The sequence below is a fragment of the Macaca nemestrina genome, chromosome 8 (assembly GCF_043159975.1).
Source record: "Macaca nemestrina isolate mMacNem1 chromosome 8, mMacNem.hap1, whole genome shotgun sequence".
Taxonomy (NCBI): domain Eukaryota; kingdom Metazoa; phylum Chordata; class Mammalia; order Primates; family Cercopithecidae; genus Macaca; species Macaca nemestrina.
In genome coordinates this window covers 63,874,513-63,896,998 of record NC_092132.1, presented here as the reverse complement: position 1 = coordinate 63,896,998, position 22,486 = coordinate 63,874,513, and the positions used below count along the sequence as shown (strand labels likewise).

At 39.2% G+C, this 22,486-nt stretch overlaps 1 protein-coding gene across 2 annotated transcripts; it reads right to left on the bottom strand.

Moving 5' to 3' along the window:
- Positions 1-7,912: 7,912 nt before the first annotated feature.
- On the bottom strand, positions 7,913-17,385 carry LOC105483515 (fatty acid binding protein 12). 2 transcript variants are annotated; one of them, XR_011606497.1, is made up of 6 exons: positions 17,253-17,385; positions 14,690-14,855; positions 12,882-13,054; positions 9,968-10,069; positions 9,723-9,854; positions 7,913-8,062 (listed from the first exon to the last, which is right to left on the bottom strand). XR_011606497.1 is itself a non-coding variant. In XM_011744401.3 (5 exons), exons 2-5 carry the CDS (start codon positions 14,760-14,762, stop codon positions 7,988-7,990), a joined length of 423 nt encoding a protein of 140 aa, XP_011742703.2. In that variant the 5' UTR covers positions 14,763-14,855; positions 17,253-17,384; the 3' UTR covers positions 7,913-7,987. The 2 variants fall into 2 exon arrangements, 1 of the variants encoding a protein (XP_011742703.2); XM_011744401.3 differs by lacking the exon at positions 9,723-9,854 and having other exon boundaries at positions 17,253-17,384.
- Between the last annotated feature and the right edge of the window lie 5,101 nt (positions 17,386-22,486).

Here is a 22,486-nt window from a genome sequence, read left to right as displayed (position 1 = left end):
CTGCATTCATCTCATGCTACTTTCTCCCTTGCTCTGTCTACTCCTGCCACACTTACTGTCTTGCTTGTCTTCAATCACAGCACGCTGCTACCTTAGGGCATTTATACAGTCTCTTCCCTCTGCCTAGAATGTCCTTCCCTGAGTTATATGCCTAACTCATTTCCTATCTGCCTTCATAGTTTTACTCAAGTGTCATATTTTCTGCTTCCATCAGCATGACCTCAACAATCTTTCTTTAGGCTACCAGCAGCAGTAGGTTATAGTTGCTGCAATTAATTTCAGTTCACAATTTTTTATTGTCTCTGAGCCAACCTCATGGCACTACCTCAGAGAAACCAGCACAGACCATCTGGAACCTTCTCCCTCTTCTCATACATCTCAGACCCAACCACATGGGTTCCCTTCAGTACCATAGGAGCAGTGTCAGGTCTGAATTTCAGCTCTCACTGGTCGCAGTGGCTTGTGCCTATAATCCCAGCACTTTGGGAGGCTGAGGTGGGAAGATCATTTGAAAGCCAGGTGATCAAGAACAGCCTGGGCAACATAGAGAGACCCTGTCTCCACACACACACACACACACACACACACACACACACACACACACACACACTCTCTCTCTCTCTCTCTCTCTCTCTCTCTCTCTTAAGTGTCACCTGCTTCCTGAAGTTGCTACTTGTGTGAAATCTTAGTGTTCTTTTTATGCCATTTAAGCTTTTTATACCTGTTAACAAATCTTCACATTAAATTCTCCCTGTTATTACATAATATAACTAGTGTGGTTTCTAAGTCCTGACTGAACCCAGAGCGATATAGAAATTAGTACTAGGAGTAAGTTTTTAAAGATAATGTCTGAGTGCGTTCTCTGTTGCTTATAACAAAACACCTGAAACTGGGTAATTTATAAGGAAAAGGAATTTTTTGTTTTCAGTTTTTTTAATTGATACATAACTATACATATTTATGGGGTACATGTGATATTTTGATCCATGCATATATATAATGTGTAATGATCAAATCAAGGTATTTAGGATATCTGTCACCTCAAATACTTTACCGTGTCTTTGTGTTGAGAACATTCAAATTCTTCTTTTCTAGCTATTTTGAAATACACAATAAATGATTGTTAACTATTGTCACTGTACTGTGCTATCAAACACTAGAAGTTATTTCTTCTATATAACTGCATTTTTATACCCATTAACCAATCTCTCTTCATCACCCCTACCCGCTTCTCAGCCTTTAGTAACTATCATTCTACTCTCCACCTCCATGAGATAAACGTTTTTATCTCCCACATATGAGAACATGTGATATTTGTCTTTCTGTGCCTGGCTTATTTCAACCTACATAATGACTTCCAGTTCCATCCATGTTGCTGCAAATGACCAGATTTTATTTTTTTATATAGCTGAACAGTATTCCAATGTGCATCTATACCGCATTTTCTTTATCCACTCATCCATTGATGGACACTTAGGCTGATTCCATATCTTGACTATTTTGAATAGTGCTGCAATAAACATGGGCATCCAGATATCTTTTTGATATATTGACTTCTTTTTTATTGAATATATACTCAGCAGTGAGATTGCTGAAATATATAGTAGATCTATTTTTAGATCTAATTTTTAGGAACCTCCATATTATTTTTCACTGTTGCTGTACTAATTTCCATTCCCACCAGCAGTGCGTTAGCATTCCCCTTTCTCTACATCCTCACCAGTACTTGCTATTTTTTGTCTTTTTGATAACATACATTTTAACTGGGATAAAATTATATCTCATTGTGGTTTAGATTTGCATTCCATAATAACTAGTGATGCTGAGCATTTTTGCATGTGCCTGTTGGCCATTTGTATGTCTTCTTTTGAGAGATATCTATTCAGATGGTTTGCCCATTTTTAATCAGATTATTTGCTTTTTTCTGTAGAGCTGTTTGAGTTCCATAGATATGTTGTTTATTAATCCCTTGATGGATGAACAGTTTGCAAATATTTTCTCCTATTCTGTAGGTTGTCTCTTCACTCTGTTGATTGCTTCCTTTGCTACGCAGAAGCTTTTTGGCTTGATGTGATTTCATTTGTCTAATTTTGTATTTGTTGCATGTGCTTTTATGGTCTTACCCAAAAAATCTTTGCCCAGGCCAATTCATTTCTCTAATACTTTCTTCTAGTAGTTTTGTAGTGTCAGGCCTTACATTTAAGGCTTTAATCCATTTTGATTTGATTTTTGTATTTGGTGAAAGAAAAGGGTCTTGTTTTTGATTTCTACATATGGATATACGGTTTTCTCAGTATCATTTATTGAAAATACTATCCTTTCCCCACTGAATATCCTTGATGCCATTATCAAAAGTCAGTTGACTATAAATACATGGATTTATTTCTGGGTTTTCCATTCTGTTCCATTGGTTTATGTGTCTGTTTTTGAGTTACTATAACCTTGTAGCATGTTTTGAAGTCAAATAGTGTGATGACTCTAGCTTTGTTCTTTTCTTTTTGCTCAAGATTGCTTTGGCTATTCAGGGTCTTCTGTGGTTCTTACAGTTATGGAGTCTGGGAAGTCCAGGGTTATGGGATCACATATGGCAAGAGCCTTCTTGCTGGTAGGTACCCTCTGCAGAGTTCTGAGGCAGTGCAGGGCATCACATTGTGAGGGGACTGAGCATGCTAACTCAGGTCTCTCATACTCTTCTTACAAAGCACTGTAATTCAGTCATTCATTAATTCATTGATCCATAAATGGACTAATCTATTCTTTAGGGCAGAACCTTCATGGCCTAATCTCCTCTTAAATGTCTCACCTCTGAATACTGCCACATTGGGGATTAAGTTTTAACATGAGTGTTAGTGGGGACAAACTTTCAAACCATAGCAGATGAGATTTATGGTTTAAGTTGGTTGCATCCTTGGTCTTCAAAGTAGGGTTGAGCTCCTTGCTAATAGAAAATGAAGTGGTAATGGCATCACAGTTAGCCTAATTATCATCTGTATTGATTTTGATTAAGTGTGTATCTTGATGGCTGTAGCACTTGTCCATGAAGGCAAGAATGTAGTGGAATAACTTCTTTTGAATGCTGTGGAGTGTTTATCCAAAGAAAATGACAAACTCATATCATTATACTCTCAGTTTAAGTCACGTTCAGAGAACTAAAAAGCATCTGCAAGGGCCTAAAATTAGTATTTTTATAATGGCAGAGCTGACTTTGCTGACAATGAGATGCAAAATTTAGTTGTGTGGGGTAGAGTTACAATGTAAGTTGAATTCACGTTTTACTAAGTTTCTCACTTGAAAACTAGGGCTTTCATTGGGAAACAATGATGCTTGAAATGGGGACATCTGGGTGATCATAGAAGAAGCTGAAAATTTGGAGCTCTAGAATCACTCTGAGTCTCTCTTGACAGTAGAAGCAAACTACCTTTCAGTGTCTGAAAAGACTGACTCTTTTTGCTTGATGGCGTTATCTGGAGCAGTTGCCTTGCAAGAAGTTGCCTCTCTCCCTAGGACTCACTGCAACCATACATGGTTGCCACTACAACCAAAATTAGATAAGATCTCCCCATGTTCCAGGAGGACAAGGGTGAGGTTTGACCCTGGAGGAAACATTATACTCTAAAAGAATTTAAAGATGTTCATTTATATTGACAGAGACCTGGCATATGGATATACAGTTTCCTCAGCACCATTTATTGAAAAATACTATCCTTTCTGCACTGAATATTCTTGATGCCATTATCAAAAGTCAGTTGACTATAAATACATGGATTTATTTCTGGGTTCTCCATTCTGTTCCATTGGTTTTTGTGTCTGTTTTTGAGTTACTATAACCTTGTAGCATATTTTGAAGTCAAATAGTGTGATGACTCTAGCTTTGCCCTTTTCTTTTTGCTCAAGATTGCTTTGGTTATTCAGGGTCTTCTGTGGTTCTTACAGTTGTGGAGTCTGGGAAGTCCAGGGTTATGGGATCACATATGGCAAGAGCCTTCTTGCTGGTAGGTACTCTCTGCAGAGTTCTGAGGCAGTGCAGGGCATCATATTGCGAGGGGACTGAGAGGAGTGGATTCTAAGGATATTAAACCAAGGAGAACGAACTACAACACTTGATCAGTCCAACTTTATTCATATGACTTCATTTAGCAGACACTCTTCATTTAATTGTTAGCTTGTGCAGCTAGCAATTTATTCTAACAATTTATCTCTAACAATTTACTTGGTTAATTGATTTGGTTAATTGAAACTTGGACTCAACAGCAGACTGATATTTAATGAGACTGAGATTCTAGAATTTCCTTGGTCTGACACAGAGAAGGAATCCAAAATCTTCAGGAAATTAGAATTTGGGAACAGTCTATCATATGCTAGGCCCACAAGATACTTCCTTCACTAAAGTATGAGAAATAAGTGAGAGGAGCATGAGAGTCTTTAAGGAGTTCTGTGGTAACTGTTATGTAGATGGGATACCATGGTGGGAGGTGCCACTGCAACACAATTATTCAACATTTGGTTGTCTTCTTTTTCTTCTTCTTCTTTTGCGTGTGTGTGTGTGTGTGTGTGTGAGAGAGAGAGACAGAGTTCTGCTTTTGTCACCTAGGCTGGAGTGCAATGGCGCAATCTCGGCTCACCGTATCCTCCGCCTCCCAAGTTCAAGCGATTCTCCTGTCTCAACCTCCCAAGTAGCTGGGATTACAGGCGTGTGTCACCATGCCCTGCTAATTTTTGAATTTTCAGCAGAGACAGAGTTTCACCATGTTGGTCAGGCTGGTGTCGAACTCCTGACCTCCAATGATCTGCCCACCTTGGCCTCCTAAAGTGCTAGGATTACAGGCATGAGCCACTGCACCCAGCCGTTTTCTGCTTCTTAAATCTTCAGCTCCAAAAAGTAATCTTTCTGATCAGTTCAGGGCGTGACAGTTCATGTAGGGTGGATTTCTCAGACTTTACAAGTTCAGGTTAGTGGTTTTAACAATGCGTTTATTTATCATATTCATTATTACATAAAAAGATTCTAAAAGAAACTCTAATAATTATTTTCTTGATTTCTGGAGATGTATTCTGGCATGCTTCTCCAGAAATTAAGACCTATTTTGAAGTCTGGCCTTGGTATTAATTAGCTGAGGAACTTTAAGGAAACCATTTAACCTACCTGAGTCTCAGTTTAATCTCAAAGAGAAAATGAAGTTATACCTAGAAAATTTAAACATAATGCCTGGCACTTAGCAAGACTCAACAAACAGCTGTTATCATTGTTATTATTTCATTTTCCATCTCAGGTTGTCAATTGACTTATTCAAATAAAACATTATTTTCCCAAACTTATAGACAGGAAATACTCAACATTAACTCTACTGTTTAAATAAACCTAAATGCCTTCTCTTTCTTTATTCGGTGTTTTTAAAATTTCTGTTCTAGCAATATTTTGGCTACATCTGAATCAAATAATATGATTTTGTTTAAAACTCCAAACTTTTCCCAGCTTAAAAAGAACAGGTTATGCCTCACTAGGAATAACTCCATATTCCTTAAATATCTTGACTGATGATTACTGACTTGAGCTGAATTAATGCAAACTGCATTGAGGCTGTGGCCCAGAAAGAGAGAGGTCATGAAAAGGAGTGATAGGAGTCCATTTGTGCTGATATGTCTGCTGCCCTATTGCTAGTTGTCTTTCATCCTGGGCAAGGCAATTATTCACCAAGAAAGTGGTATTAGATCTTTCTCTCCAAGTAGAAACATCTGTTTTATGGCCGGGTGTATGGCTCATGCCTATAATCCCAGCACTTTGGGAGGCCGTGGTGGGTGGATTGCTTGAGGTCAGAAGTTCCAGACCAGCCTGGCCAACATGGCAAAATCCCATCTCTACTAAAAATACAAAAATAGCCAGGCGTGGTGGTGTGTACCTGTAATCCCAGCTACTCGGGAGGCTGAGGCAGGAGAATCGCTTGAACCTGGGAGGCGGAGGTTGCAGAAAGCCAAGATTGCACCACTGCGCTCCAGCCTGGACAACAGAGCAAGATTCCATCTAAAAAAAAAAAAAAAAGAAAAAGAAAAGAAAAGAAACATTTGTTTTATAATCTGTTGCTTATACATTCCTGGAGATTAGTGCGCCCATGTGATATCTTTCCAATATATCACTTCTCTGTGGAGTTGATCAAGAGCAGCAAGTATGACTTAATTCTCCGTCTATCCCCAGCTCTCATGCAGTGCCTGGTGCACAGTAGATGTGCAGCAAACCCTGAATTACAACATCACTTTGGAGCCGTGGTATGTCTTGTTTGATTTGGTTTATTTAGATCAGTTTTCCAACCATCCCTGAGAGACATGAACTTCGATCAACCATAGTGAATGACTTTCTACTTTAATGATTCTCAACTGCAGAAAGGAAATGAGAAGACAGAAGGCATGCTGCTCATCTCTCCTGGGAATGTGCAGTTGCTGTCGTATTTTTGTGGGTTGTTTTTTCAGTTGAGTACTCAAATGTCCCTAGATTTTATCAGATTGTTGACAAATGAAATCATATTAACATCTACATCCAATGTCATGCTCCTATTCATGAAAAACTCCAGCCCTTGCAAAGTCCATTCTTCTCCTAGCCCCTGGACCCCAGGTGTTCCTGAGAGTCATCAGGGATGTCTTTCCTGGGTTCTCCTGGTATCTCCTAACTATCCCTTCATCACAAGCCTTCTTGCATTGGTTCTTATTGCCTACAAGCGTATCTTCATGACCACAGCAGGTAAGAAACCCTAATGCCAAAGCCAGGAGCACTGTTTTTCAAAGTTCCCATAGCTACTGACTCTGGAGGTATCAGAGCAGTGCTGGGCTCCTTTCCAATAGGGGACTGCTTCTCCTCTGTCTTCGCAGCAAGCTGTTACCTAGGCCTGCAATAGGGCTGCTCACATCCACAGCCATGCACAAGGCCTCAGGAAAACAGCTCCTTCAGCATCTGTCTCAAATCCTCTCTCTGTCCAGTCCTAGTATCTCGGGGTACAGATATCTTTCTATGCCTTCCACTGTCCTCTTTGTCACTTCAGTACACCAAAAAATAAACAAGCACTTCTCCCGCATCTACCAGATGACTGAGATCCCCCATATGTCAATTCGGACAAATAAGCAATGACAGGCCTCACGTTCAAATGGTAAAACTCTATATCCTCATCTAGACTCAGCTATGGCATCCTGCTACACATTTTAAGACAAATGGAAGCTTGTTTATTCATTAGTATAATGTAGTATTACACTTGGTTCATAATTGTACACCATGAACCTCTTTCTACCTAACCGTTGTAATCTAAGGTCACTTTGTTATGGTTGTAAGGTTAATAACTGGGCAACATAGATTCTGGTTCTAATTCTTCCTGAAACCATCTGAGTGATAGTAAAGTGTACAGTTAACTGACTTGGGCCTGTTCCCCCATCCACAAAAAAGGTGTTCAGTCCACACAGTTTCTAAAATCCCTCTTAAGCCTAATAGTACGTGAGATTTTGTGCTAATAAAACAGAATATTATTTGTAGTGGCTTTCAGTGATGTTGGTAGTGGATATGGTGTTCTCTGTCATAACAGTTTGGTATTACATTAGAATGTCAATTACTGCCTTAGTTCTAGATATGTTTCTTATCTTTTCATATATAACTGAGGTGTACCTACGAGGTGTGCTGTATTCTATTTATTAAAAAATATTATTTTCCCAATAAAGTACAGATTATGTTGAATTTAGAGGGTGGACATAAAATGCATAATAAGAAAAAAAATCAACATGAAGTGCCTCTCTGAAAATATTATCCCAGCCTTGAATTGAACAGGATATATCATCCTGGATTCTCATGGCTGTCAATGCCAAAGTACTACATGATACAGGCATGTGCAACTTGGTAAGCAAAATTATTGATGCTTGTGCAAAGAAAGGTTCTCTCATATTAACAGTTTTAATATTTTACTTTGGAGTTTTATTTAAACAACCTCAGTAGTTTGGAGGACAGCTTGAGAAAGCCTTAAGAGTTTGAGACTGAATTTGATGATATTTTCTCATATGTTCGTGTACAGATAACACCGTTCACAGCGCTTTCCTACAAGACAAAAGAAAGATGAGGTATTTCAGTATAGTTGGAGAAACTAACATTTGGAAAAGTGCGAACTAAGTACTATCTACACATACATTCCTTAAAAATATTGAAAGAGAGGCTGGGCGCGGTGGCTCACACCTATAATCCCAGCACTTTGGGAGGCCAAGGTGGGTGCATCACCTGAGGTCAGGAGTTTAAGACTAGCTTGGCCAACATGGTGAAACCCTGTCTCTACTAAAAATACAAAAATTAGCCGGGGATGGTGGCACGCACCTGTAGTCCCAGCTACTCAGAAGGCTGAGGCAGGAGAAACACCTGAACCCGGGAGGTGGATGTTGCAGTGAGCCAAGATTGCACCACTGCACTCCAGCCAGGGTGACAAAGCAAGACTCTGTCTCAAAAAAAAAAAAAAAAAAAAAAAAAAATATATATATATATATATATATATATAAAATATATATGAGATCTATATAGACTATAGATAGGACCTATCTGTTAGCTGGTTTTGCCATGTTCTATATAACCTATATGTAGCAAATCACATATATGTGATATATTTAGAGTATATATAATGTTTATATATGTATAAAACTAGGTATACAATTTGGAATTTGAAGTTTTTATTTAAATATTTTAAATGCCAACATTGATGCATTTTGCTATTTTTACATACTCTACATTTTGTAAATGATAATACTAGCTTACATTGATGGAGTATTTTATGGTTTTAGGGCACTAATATACACATGACAATCCTGAATTCTCTCAGAAAACCTTTGACAAAGACACTGCCTACATCTTGAAGGCAAGGAATCTGAATCTTGAAGAGATGTAATGAATTGTCCAAAGCCACATAAGTACTGGATGGCAGGGGTGGAAATCCACATCCTTGGATTCTGAGTGTAGTGTTCTTCCTAATGAACTCTAAAAGCTTTCTGTTTATTGGCTTATGTCATTATAAACAGCAATAAAATCAATCATCCTTGGTCTTCCCCTTGTGACTTTATAAGGAATAAAATGTACCCTTCATTGTAGAAAGAAAAAAAATCACTGTATTAAGAAATGAGTTTAGATTTTTGTAACCTACACACGAATCTTGCATATTCCCTTAGAACTATTTTATATTATGTAGAAAGTCGCCTTTTTATTCCTTTTGGTAGAGGTGGGGGTTTGGGAGGAGGAAAATCATGAACACACATCCTTCTACTCTGGAGAGTGGGGAAGGTGACCTGGGAAACCATCTGAAAGGGAGCAGGATGGATTCCATAAAATATAGATTGTCCAATGAAAACAACCTGACTGCTCATCCCAGTACCACCACATTTTTCTAGCTGCATATCCTTAGGTAAGTCAATGTCTGAATTTCAGTTTCCTCACTGGTAAATGGGATAATAAGCCTTACCTTACAGGATGATTGTGGAAGTTGGGGAAATAATATTAATATATGAAAACATAGGGACATGGTAGTGACATGTAACTCATTCATACACCAAAAAAACACCACTTCAGCTTCTTATCCCCGGTCTAGATTTCCTTTTCATGTTTTTGTTTGGTGTTGAGATGGAAAAACAGTGAGAAGTTAATCCTGGAGTGGAGTAATGGCAACAACCCTCAACCCCTGCTAATATCTTCATTGCACAAATACATGCTTGCTTTGGTTTACCTGTAGAGTCAAAGGATTAGGCTGCATAGTATTTTCTTTCTCTTTAGTTTTTTAGTTCCTCAATCCACACACATTTTATATAATACTTGTGATGATACATTTATCTCATAATTTTTTTCTCATTCTTTTAAACTATGAGAACAAGGAAAATGGCATTCATTTTCATTGTTTTAGAACAAGTTATCTGGGTGATTTTATATTAGTTGTGCAGAAGGTGGGAAGATAGAGAGGACCAGCTCACTCACCACCACCATTTTCCCATCCACCAGCTTTCTCGTTATGGTGGTTTCTTTGCCATCCCAGTTCTGAACTTGAATCAGGGACTCCTTATCTAAGGTTACTTTACTCTGAAAAACAGAAAAAACTAAATTCAGATCAGCTTGTCGTATTTCAACCCTAAAATTTTATCAGGTGGAAAATTCTTTTTAGCTGTTGTAATACTCTCAGGTACTTTTAGAATGGTGTTGACAACCCTATTTATTTATTTATTTATTTTTAATTTATTTTTAATTAATTTATTTTTTTAATTATACTTTAAGTTCTAGGGTACATGTGCATAACGTGCAGGTTTGTTACATATGTATACTTGTGCCATGTTGTTGTGCTGCACCCATCAACTCGTCAGCACCCATCGACTCGTCATTTACATCAGGTATAATTCCCAATGCAATCCCTCCCCCCCCATAATAGGCCCCGGTGTATGATGTTCCCCTTCCTGAGTCCAAGTGATATCATTGGTCAGTTTCCACCTATGAGTGAGAACATGCGGTGTTTGGTTTTCTGTTCCTGCAATAGTTTGCTGAGAATGATGGTTTCCAGCTGCATCCATGTCCCTACAAAGGACACAAACTCATCCTTTTTGATGGCTGCATAGTATTCCATGGTGTATATGTGCCACATTTTCTTAATCCAGTCTGTCACTGATGGACATTTGGGACAACCCTATTTATTTTAAGACTTTGTCAGCAGTAAATTTGTTGGCTGATTCTGCTGAAGAAAACAGGTTTTACAATAGTAAAACTGTAATATTATCTTGAAGAACAAGTAAAATATTCTTTCTTTCTTTCGTTTTTTTTTTTTTGAGACAGAGTTTCACTCTCATCACCTAGGCTAGAGTGCAATGGCGAGATCTCGGCTCAGTGCAACCTCTGACTCCCTGGTTCGAGCAATTCTCCTGCCTCAGCCTCCCAAATAGCTGGGATTACAGGCATGTACCACCACGCCCAGCTAATTTTTGTATTTTTAGTAAAGACGGTGTTTCACCATGTTGGCCAGGATGGTCTCAATCTCCTGACTTTGTGATCTACCCACATTGGCCTCCAAAAGCGCTGGGATCACAGGCATGAGCCACTGCACCTGGCCATGAAATGTTTGTTTTATCTTTGACTGAGTAAGCAGAGTATTATCTTTCTGCATAAAGAATTACAAATACATTTTAACTTTCAAAATAAGTGTGAAACTTCAGCCTGGACAACACAGTGAGACTCCCATGTCTATAAAAAATAAAAAATTAGCCAGGTGTGGTGCCACATGCCTGTAGTCCCAGCTACTCGTGAGGTTGAAGTGGGAGAATCACTTGAGCCAGGGTAGTTGAGGTTAGAGTGAGCCAAGATTGTACCACAGCACTCCAGCCTGGGCAACAGAGACCCCGTCTCAATAAAAAATAATACTAATAATAATACATGGGAAATGAATTCAAACTCCCATTATATGAGCTTACTTAAAAGAAAGAAGGCCTCTTTCCTCTTCTTATCCCAATAATATTTTCTAGTTTTTTGTTGTTGTTGCTGTTGTTATTTTTGGAGATAGGGTATCACTGTGTCATCCAGGCTGGAATGCGGTGGTGCAATCATGGCTAACTGCAGCTTCAACCTCCTGTGCTCCAGCAATCCTCCCACCTTAGCCTCCTGAGTAGCTGGAGCTATAGGCATGCACCACCACAGTAGCTAATCTTTGTGTTTTTTGTAGAGGCGGGATCTCACTATGTTGCTCAGGCTGGTCTCAGACTCCTGGCATCAAGCAGTCCTCCTGCTTTGGCCTCCCAAAGTGGTGGGATTATAGGCATGAGCTACTGCACCCAACCTAGCTTTTTTATTCTAGTAGATTGCTAAGAATTTAGCATAGAAATCCATATTAGGCATTTAAGTCAAAAATTTTCTTCCATTTTATATGGTATAAGAATGTAAACTCATATTCATTTAGTAACCGACTATTACAGTGGCATGATAGTTCCTTTTATCAGGATATTACCCTCCATATAGTTTAACAATCCTCTATTGAGTTAATTCATTCAAATAATAAATATTTATTGAACAACTGTCATGACCAAGCACGGGGTTCTGTGAAACAGAGAGGAAATCCTGTTTTGGATGAGCTTACCTTCTGATGTAGGGAAAAAGACTGTAAACGATAAGTATAGAAGTAAATTAAATATTATAAGTAAATAATATATTCCTGAGATATGTGCCCCTGAGATATGAATGAAAACTCTGTGTGGCACTTTCAGGGTGAGACAATGAAAAGCCCATGTCTCTTTGTCTACCTTGGTGTTGGAGAAGACCACAATGTCCACAGGTGCAGCTACAAGGTAGTTGAACCTCTTTTGGCCTGGATCCCTGAGAGATTAGGAGGAGCAGATTTCCTGATTACTCCACTACACACACACAAACTTCCCCAACGCCACCCAACACTATGTATATACTATAAGTTAGAAATAAATCCCCATTGTGTTAACTCACTCCAGGCTTGTGGTTCGTTGTTATAGTGGCATAACCTTACCTATACCAGCTAATATGAGGTTTATTCACTGCAATTCTATGTGTGGAAAACTGCTACAAAATGGGTAAGGAAAACTTTTGTTTCTGAGAGGACTAAACAGTAATCTAGGGAAATTATTCTCAAAATGTGGTCTGCTAAGCATCTGCATCAGATTCATTAAGAGTGCAATTTTCAGGGCCTCTGGGGATGGCAGTGAGCAGGAGGCATTTTTCACAAGCATCCCAGAAGATTTCTGTCTTCACATATGACATCCTTAGACCTATGTTTTAGACAAAAGTTTCTCTTAAGCACTTTAGATATGTTTGTTAGAATTGCTTACTTACCTAGGATGGTATCTAATATTCTTATGAAATGTGTCTGAAAGACTGTTGGAGGCCTCACCTTTGTTTTGTGGCCACCTGGTGTGATTTCCTCAAACTCTTCTCCCAGCTTAAAGGAGATCTCACTATTTTTAAAGATGCTTTTGGTTTTTATTGTGATGACATCTCCATCTGTACTGATGGTCACAGTGGGTTTTGCCAAACAGCCCAGTTTCCTGCTGGCTCTTCCTATACCTGGAAACCAGATAAAAGGAGTATTATCTTTTCATATAAAGAATTACAAATGCATTACATTACAATACAATACTTAAATCTGTTGTTGACTCCAAAAACTCAACATTCTCTGTATAATTCTTTGCTAACTAAACTAGGAGATCTGTGAGTTGAACCCATTTAATGCTGCATGAGTTCACATATCCCAAGCTAGCAGCTCCACCATTACATATTAAAATAGACTATTTTTGCAGAAAAAAAATCTGTCTCTAGTTTTTGTTTAGTGATTATTCTTTTTTCACTAGTCCAGTAGTTATTAATCTTGTTGATTTTGGGACCTCTTTGAAAATCTGATTAAAGCTATCAACCATCTCCCTACTTTTAATTATATCCACTCACATACAAACAAAATACTTTGGTACAGATTTTGCCAGATATTTAGCTCTTGACTTATATTCTTACATGTATACATATATGGGTTTTTTTCCTCAATGATGTATGTTTTTATTGTGGTAAAATATTCATAACATAAATTTACCGTTTGAAGTTACAGTTCAGTGGCATTGAGTACATCACAATGTTGTGCAACCATCACCATTATTTATAGGATTTTAAAAAAGATAAATGTTGTATCTATTGTTTTTCAACTTGCTTTTTCCCCTTATCTGTATGTCTTGAAAATTTTCCATGCCACTACTTATAGATATATACTTTTTCATAGTACATAACATTCCACAGTGTGCAGAGACCAAAACTTATTTTGTCTGTCTCCCTGTTGATGAGAAATTCATTTGTTTCAGTTTTTGTTATTATAAATAACTATGCAGTGAACATCCTTGTATATACAGTTCTGTGCAGCACATGTAGGAGTATTTTCAGTAGAAATAGCATTACATATGCTGCAATACCTAAGTTAAAATTCTAAGGGAAGATATATTGGGAAAATACTACAATGCAGTTCATAGGATTCATATTATAAAACACGATCACAGGATGTGACAGATTGGATGTGGTTCCTGAAGATAGTCACATCCTAATCCCTCGAACCTGTGAATGTTACCTTTACATGTTAGGGGACTTTGCAGATGTGGTTAATTTAAGGATCTTGAGATGGGGAGTTTATCCTGGATTATCAGAGCAGACCTCAAACATAATCATAAGTTCCCTTTTAAGAGGGAGGAAGAGGGATGCTAAACTACAGAAGAAGAGAGAGCAGAGTGAAAATGGGAGCAAAGTTTGGAGCATTGCAGTCACACACTAAGGAAAGCCAGCAGCCAGCAGAGGCTGAAAAACAAGATCTATTCTGAACTCTATTCTGAAGATCCCTTAAAGCTTAGAGCAAATGTTTACAAAATAATCATTTTTAAAAGTAGTTGTATTTTTTTGCTTTAAAATATTTATCAAAATCACTTGCTGTTTAGTATATGATACGTGCTTGCTTTGTTTCTGTAAATTCATGGTGACTTATATGAGGGATGATTGTCACCTCCAACGTAGTTTTGCACAGAACTATATCTTGGTACTGAATCAATATTTATTTTTTCCTATGTGAAAAATTAGGGAGTCCAAGATTAATATTATTTTATACAGAGCAAGTTCTGTGCTACCAAAATGCCCATTTTTACTGGATATGATATGCAAGTAAACATAGCTCACCCAGCTCCTTCAAGTATTCTTCGAAATTTTCACAAGAAACGGACTTCCATGTTCCTTGGAGCTGGTCAACCATTCTGTCTGAGATAAGTTGATCTCAGAGAAAAGTAGTTTCAGGTGTATGTTGGTATACCCTGAAGTAGTATGGGAACTTATTTTTAATACAATTCTGGGTAGAGAATGAAATGAGAAAAGTCAGGAAATAAAATAAGGAACTCTAACCCTTGCAATGTTCCTTGAGTATCATCTAAAGTAGAAAAGCGTTCTTAAATGTAAATAAATCAGGATGAAAATGGAAACATGGTAGAGTGTTTAGCAGAACTAGATATACCTTTTCCAACACTAATTTAGAATCAAAACTAAATGTTACTCCCCTTTCCTAGGACCTGCCAGGCACAAAGCAAGGTGTAAGGGCTGGGTCTGGACAGCTGTGTTTATGCCATGGAACTTTTGTGACCAGGTCTCTCTCTTTCTCTGTCCGAATATGATTCAGAAAAAGCCAATTTATTGGCTGTTTGAAGATCATTCTCATTCTTGATAGTTTGAACTAAACACCAGAGAGACTTCATAGATGGTACTTGACATTTGAAGTAAAAAGTTAAGTTTAGTAAGGGCTAGAACAACCATCTTAAGTCATGTGCACAATGAAAAAAGAGAATGGGACAGAGAAAACAGAGATCATGTTACACACACAACACATGCACACACACACACACACAGCCCTGTTACTGACACTTTTCCAGGTGCCAGCTCAACTTCCCAAAAGCTTAGAGAGCCGTCATTGCCATGAGAACACCAAATATCTTCTAAATCCTCTTTAATTTAGGCTAGTTTCTGTTCCTTTCAACCCTGACTGTAACATCTCAGTGTCCACTGATATCTGTAAGTCAGAAGAGGGGTCAACGAATATAATAGCAAATCCATCAGCTAAAGAAGAGGGGACTCCAAATGCTAAGGAAAGGACAAACATGCCCTTATACATTCCATCAGCCCCTGCGGACATCATTGCTAATTCTAGGCAGAGCTTGATGTCCATCGGTTGACACAAAGTTATTAAGAAATACTGAAGTTATAAAATTATTTTAAGACAGGAATGGGGACATGGCATTTTATAATTCCCATTAAAATGTTAAATTTCCAACTTCTAATATATTATCCAGGCCAATAGTCTTATTGATAATTATTCAACATTTGTAAAGCAACTAGCATTGTATGCCTAATATGAGGCTAAAAATTTTGCTACACTATTGATTTAATGTTCCAGATATGGTTGGTAAAGATACCATTGTTTGGCTGGGTGCGGTGGCTCACGCCTGTAATCCCAGCACTTTGGGAGGCCCAGGCAGGCAGATCACGAGGTCAGTTCGAGACCAGGCTGGCCAATATGGTGAAACCCTGTCTCTACTAAAAATACAAAAATTAGCTGGGCATGGTGGGGTGCACCTGTAGTCCCAGCTACTTGGGAGGCTGAGGCAAAAGAATCGCTTGAACCCGGGAGGCAGAGGTTGCAGTGAGCTGAGATCGTGCCACTGCACTCCACTGCACTCCAGCCTGGGTGACAGAGCAAGACTCTGTGTCAAAAAAGCAAAACAAAACAAAACAAATAAACCAAGTTCATTGGTTGGTTTTCCTGAGTAATTTGTATGACTATGCTCATTCAACTTAACAGGTATAAGGCTGAAGCCAGGAAATGACCCAACATTGAGGGTAATTTGGGTACTAAGAGTAGGCACTGAAGGCACTAAAATTCCCAGGATTTTTCAAGAAAATGTCAAATGTGCTGCCACATATGTTGGATGCACATTGATTCCCCTCCCACAAGGAAAATTATGATTGAAGATCACCTCCTGGAAGAAGATGTATTGGGAGCGGTGTTTTTCCCCGTTGCTGACAGGTTAGACTTGCAGAAGTGTCAGTACTGAGATGTGAGACAGAACCCATGTATGGCTTCTATCTCTCAACTGTGGCTCCACCATTCATGTGTCTATCACATCAGCTCAAAGACTGCCTAATATCAACTGGCCTAGTCATTTTGTCTACTCTGTTGTTCAGTGCCTCTTCTGTGATCGATGCTTTCTAGTGTTCATTAATATGAGAGCCAAAAATCTTCACATATTTTGCCCACTCCTATAAGTTCACACACATTCCCCTCCACCAAACATTCTTGTCTGCAATTTTTCAGTCCTTGTCCTTCCAGGTCCCTGACCAGCTTTTCAGATGATTCGCCTCCACCCATAAGTATGTATATATTCCCATCCCAAGCCATTGTGTCCTCCACATGGCATAGGGAACAGGTGTACAACTCTGAGCTTTGTCCATTGATATGATTTTCCTTACGAGTTCCTCAAGTCCCCCCCACACCCCAAGTGTCATGAAACCACTGCCCATTTTTAACTTGCTTCCACACCCTGAGCTGACTAGTACATTAAACATGCTCAGGCTTTTTCTCCTCCTTTAGTTGGTCACATGGGACCCACATACTGTCTGGAGCATGATCTGAAGGAGGGGTGCTCGTGCTGTGGTGGTGGGTGACATAGGGATCTGCACCACCTGCTCATGCAGTTACCTTAGGACTTCTGGTCTTGTTTAGGCTTTAATCCAGATATGCAGTTTGATCTTATGATGGACTTCTGCTGGACATACCTGACTTGATGACTCTGTGGGTCTGACAGAACCTGGCTCATAATGGATAGTTCCAGATACATTGTTACTTGATATTCTATAGTCAAGAATTCTGTCTCTATGGGGCCCCAGTAACACATTAGGCACTCTGTTTTAATAGGTGTATAAGTCTCTGTTACAGATGGCATGATCTTTCTTCACAACCCCAGACATTGGTGCTATGATGCACACACACACACATACACACACACACTCTCTCTCTCTCTCTCACACACACACACACCATACACATTATACTGCATATTTTCCTCTCACCAATACCTCCAGCATTGTGGAGTTTACCAATCACATGACCCAAGAATCAGGGCAGCTCATATCAGTGCCCTTCCTTCCTGCAGACCATTTCCTGCTCTAGGCTCCACTCAAAGCAGAGAGCCTTTCATGCCAGCCAGTACATGGACTGCAGCACATTCCTAAATGCGCAGTATGTTGCCACCATAAGCCAAAGAGTCCCACAAGAATTTTGATAGAAGAGGCAAAATGTAGCAATTTATCTTTTGGAAAATATATCCTTACATGCCCTTGGCCAAGCTGGACCCCTAAGAACTTTACAAAAGTAGGAGTTGCCTCAATCATCACCAACTTTAACTCCCATATTCTGTGTCAAATGTGTCTTACCAAGGCCTCCAGTATACTGGCCACTTCTTGTTCATCCTGCCTGATAACATGATATTGTGCCAAATATCCAGACAGCCTAGATCTCATCTGATTATATTACAATAAAGAGTAGGAGTTAACATAGCCACAGGACAAAATTGGTGGCTCACACCTGTAATCCCAGTACTTTGAGAGCCCAAGGTGTGCGGATCACCTGAGGTCAGGAGTTTGAGACCATCTTAGCCAACATGGCGAAACCCCATCTCTACTAAAAATTACAAAAATTAGCTGGGTGTGGTGGTGGGCACCTGTAATCCAAGGTACTCGGGAGGCTGAGGCAGGATAATCACTTGAACCCGGGAGGTGGAGGTTGCAGTGAGCCGAGATCACGCCACTGCACTCCAGCCTGGGCAACAGAGTGGGACTCTAAGTCAAAAAAAAAAAAAAAAAAAAAAAGTGTAAACGTATATCATTGTCTGTTCCATGCAAATGCAAATAGTTTCTGATCTTTCCCAATTGAGGTAGGAAAGAATGTGAAATATGGTCTGACTGAACACCATGTACCTGACAGTGTATTAATCTGTACTAACAAAGATAACACATCAAGTGCAGTAGCCACCATTGGGGTTATTAGATGATTTTTCACTAGGCTAGAAATACTCTTAAGATTCATTTGGATTTTGCAGTGATCAGACTCATGAATCAAATGGTGCTTTGATATGAACCACCACCTTCTGCAGTCTTAAAGTCATTTTGAGTAGCCCCGATTTCTGTCATTCCTTACTCCTCCCCTGCCACCAAATATAATATTTTTTATTCACCATCTTATCTAGGGCTGGAGAGATGATAGCAGTGAAGAAGGTAGGAGTGTGGGGGTACAGTTTCAGAAGCTTCCATTTTTCCTTCCAGACTATGATAATTCTTGTTTGAATTAGAAAATCAGAAAGGGGGAGCTTACTCCAACAGCCAAAGAGTCAATCCCAATTAGCATTCAGGCCCTAGGAAAATTACTTTTGGAGGAATCCAAAGACCTACCGGACCTACTGAGACCTAGACTTTGGCCAGGGTTCTGTTTATTATCTAGCTGCTGTGTGCCTTCACTCTAACATAAGGATTTGCAACTTGGTGAATCAACAATAATTCAGACCAAAGTCTATCAGAATATCTGGATATTCCTCTTTCCTCATTGCATATTTTCTCAAGTAAATGATAACAGATCTCCTTTGAGGAAAATGGGGGAGATTAACAGTTTATGATATTTCAGGGTTCTTCCTTCTGTGGGCTTGTCATCTATTGAGACAAAGGTATCCGGGTCTGAAAATTGGCTCAGATCTGGAATCTGGGCAGAGGATCATGACTTTCTACTGGGGTGCCTGTCCTTAGTCTGCTGCCCATCCATTCTTGCCTTCTTTTGATTGTGTATATGAAGCAGCACCCTTGTTGGCTAAACATCTATTTTGCCTCTATGGATTCAGTGTTATTTTAATAATCTCCATAACCCCTTCCAGGTCAAACACCCTTAGCTGTGCCTTCAACCTTGCCCCATTTTATGGTGAAGTGCAATCAATCCCCTGGTTTCTGGCAGTAAAAGTGCTGCCATCTGGCCCAGATTGCATCAAATTCTCTTCGTTCCCATCGCTACCAATAAGCTGAACTCTGACAACCCAACAAGAGCAACTACTGAAACTCTTAATGACGCTGTGGCCCCTCTCACCAGTGCATTCCTGATGGCCCAGTAAACATGAAAGAATCTTCTGGATTCTCTTACGGAACATAATTATCTGATTGCTTTTCCGACATATGTACACATATATATGCACACACACACTTTTTCTTTCTATAGAAAAGTATTGTGACTATATTTATCCATAACAGAAGTACAGATCTCATAACTTTCCTACGAAGCAGGAGAGGAAAGCCCCACCATGCAAGATTTTCCAGCCTTTTGGCATATTAAACTTGAATTATTTCAACGAAGCAATTTGAAGTGTCTTGGAGCTGGACAAGACATAGTGGGCACTCTGTAGATATTGGCATGCAGGAGAACTCAGGCCTTACTCATTCAATAAACACTTGAGTGCCTACTAAAGGAAAGATCCCTAGGATAGGTCTTTCCTACCACTGAGTATGTAATGGGGATTGAAAGAGACATCCAAAATATTTCCAACTCTGTGAAAGAGAATCTGAAACTATAGTAAATTCCTTAATGTTTCCATGTGGATATCTAGCGATACAGTAGACACCTGGAGAACAAGTTGATATTTTAGGTCAGGGGTTGGCAAACTATGACCCATATACTGAATCCAGCTGCCACATGTAGATAAAGTTTTATTAGAAGACAACCACACTTATTCCTTTACATATTATCTATGGTTGCTTTTGTGCTGCAATAGTGAGGTTGAGTAGTTATAAAATACGTATGACCAGCAAATATTTTTTCTGGCTCTTCACAGAAAAAATGTTTGTCAACCCCTGTTTTAGAGTCTCAAGTTTGAATTTTTAAAACTGGGGATCATAACTTAACAACTACCATAGGCTTTCTTTTTTTGGGATAGAAGAATGGTGGATACCATTTTTAATTTAACAGATTTTTCATCAAAAGACATTTTTATAATTGTGTCATGGATAATGCCAACAGAAAAATTAATATAAGGAGCCAAACTCTGGCATTTTATAATAGTAACATGAGATGGTTATTAGTCAAATATACATGGAATCTTTAAAAAATCACTCTACATGCCATAGGCAGAACGATACAAGAATCAAACTTTAGTTGTGTAAGGAAATCGAGGAAAAAAACCTAGTTTAAAAAGCTATCCTGCTCTCTGCTTCTTCCTGAGTCTAAACTCAAGTGGTTAATGAGCCTGTTAAATTATAAAGTTTCTTCAGAAATAGCCCTCAGTATCCATAAAATTCTACTTTTTTCATCACTTTAGCAATGTTAAGCCTTCAAATTTTCCATGCTGTTCTAATGCACTTGGATTAAAACCATTCTGTAAGGAAAAAAAATTTACAGTGGCTTTTTAAAGTAAAATTTATTGAAAATGGAGAAAGTTCACTAGAAAAATTTCAGTGCTGTGGCAAACAAAAAATAGCAACCTAAATATCTGCATGATTCTCTTCTTATATTGGGTGGACTTTGTAGGCAGGGCATTAAGGGAACCAGGTCATCTCTTAGTATTTTCTGGCTAAGAACATCAGGAAACTTGGCCATTCATGAGGCTCAGGGTGTTTCTGCCTTGGTGCTACTACTCAAATGCACACCTGGAGGTGGGCAGCAGACAGGAAGCTGAGCTGAATGGCTGGGATGAGGCACATGGTCTTCCAAGCAACCAGTAACGTGGCACTGCTCGATGCCAATGTTCTTCACACACTTAACCAACATTTCTTAATAGGGCTGGGAATTGTGTTAGACCATTTTTGCATTGCTATAAAGGAATACCTGAGACTGGTAACTTATAAAGAAAAGAGGTTTAATTGGTTCATGGTTCTGCAGACTGTACAGGAAGCATGGTGCCAGCATTTGCTTCTGGTGAGGGCCTCAGGAAGCTTACAATCATGGCAAAAGGCAAATGGGGAGCCGGTGTATCGCATGGCAAGAGCTAGAGCAAGGGACAGAGTTGGGGAGGTGCCACATTATTTTAAACAACCAGATCTTGTGTGAGCTCAGGGCGAGAACTTACTCATTATTACAAGGGCAGCACCAAGCCATTCATGAAGGATCTGCCCCCATGACCTAAATGCCTCCCAGTGGGCCTCACCTCCAACACTGGGGATTATGACATCTCAACATGAGATTTGGAGGGTGTAAGCACCTAAACTATATCTGAAATTGTAGTGGGTTGAACTGTGTCCCCCACAAAAGATATATTCAAGCCTTAACCCCCAGTACACTTGTAAGTGTGACCTTCTTTAGAAATGGGATCTTTGCAGATGTTAATTAAGGATCTCAGGATGAGACTGTATTGGATTTAGGCAAACTCTAAATTCAGTGACATATGTTCTTACAAGAGAAAGGAGAGGGAGATTTAAGACATATGGAGACAAAGTAAAAGGTCACATGAAGATAGCATTTGAAGAGTTGCCGTAAGCCTAGGGACACCATGAATTGCCAGCAGTCACCAGAAGCTGGAAGGGAGGCACAAAAAAGATTCTCCCCCAGAGCCTTCTAGAAACTACCAACACCTTAGTTTCCATCTCTGGCCTCCAAATCTGTAGGAGAACACATTTCTGTTGTTTTAAGCCTCTCAGTTTGTGGCAATTTGTTGTGGCAGCCCCAGGAAAGTAATACAGAGAAAAACCTCATTTTAAAGAATCTTAGGGACCTTTATGTTTTATTTTAACTTTTAATTTTTTTATTGTTTTTGAGATGGGGGTCTCTCTCTGTCACTCAGGTAGGAGTGCAGTGTGCAATGTCGGCTCACTACAACCTCCACCTCCTGGGTTCAAGAGATTCTCATACCTCAGCCTCCCGAGTAGCTGGGATTACAGGTGTGCACCACCACATCCAGCTAATTTTTA

What these genes read in the sequence shown, in the direction of transcription:
- LOC105483515 (XM_011744401.3), bottom strand. Translation starts at nt 14,762, where the DNA reads ATGGTTGACCAGCTCCAAGGAACATGGAAGTCCGTTTCTTGTGAAAAT. An exon ending in AGAATACTTGAAGGAGCTGG is followed by an intron (nt 13,055 to 14,689) that starts GTGAGCTATGTT and finishes TCTGGTTTCCAG; the next exon opens with GTATAGGAAGAGCCAGCAGG. An exon ending in CAGGTGGCCACAAAACAAAG is followed by an intron (nt 10,070 to 12,881) that starts GTGAGGCCTCCA and finishes TCTGTTTTTCAG; the next exon opens with AGTAAAGTAACCTTAGATAA.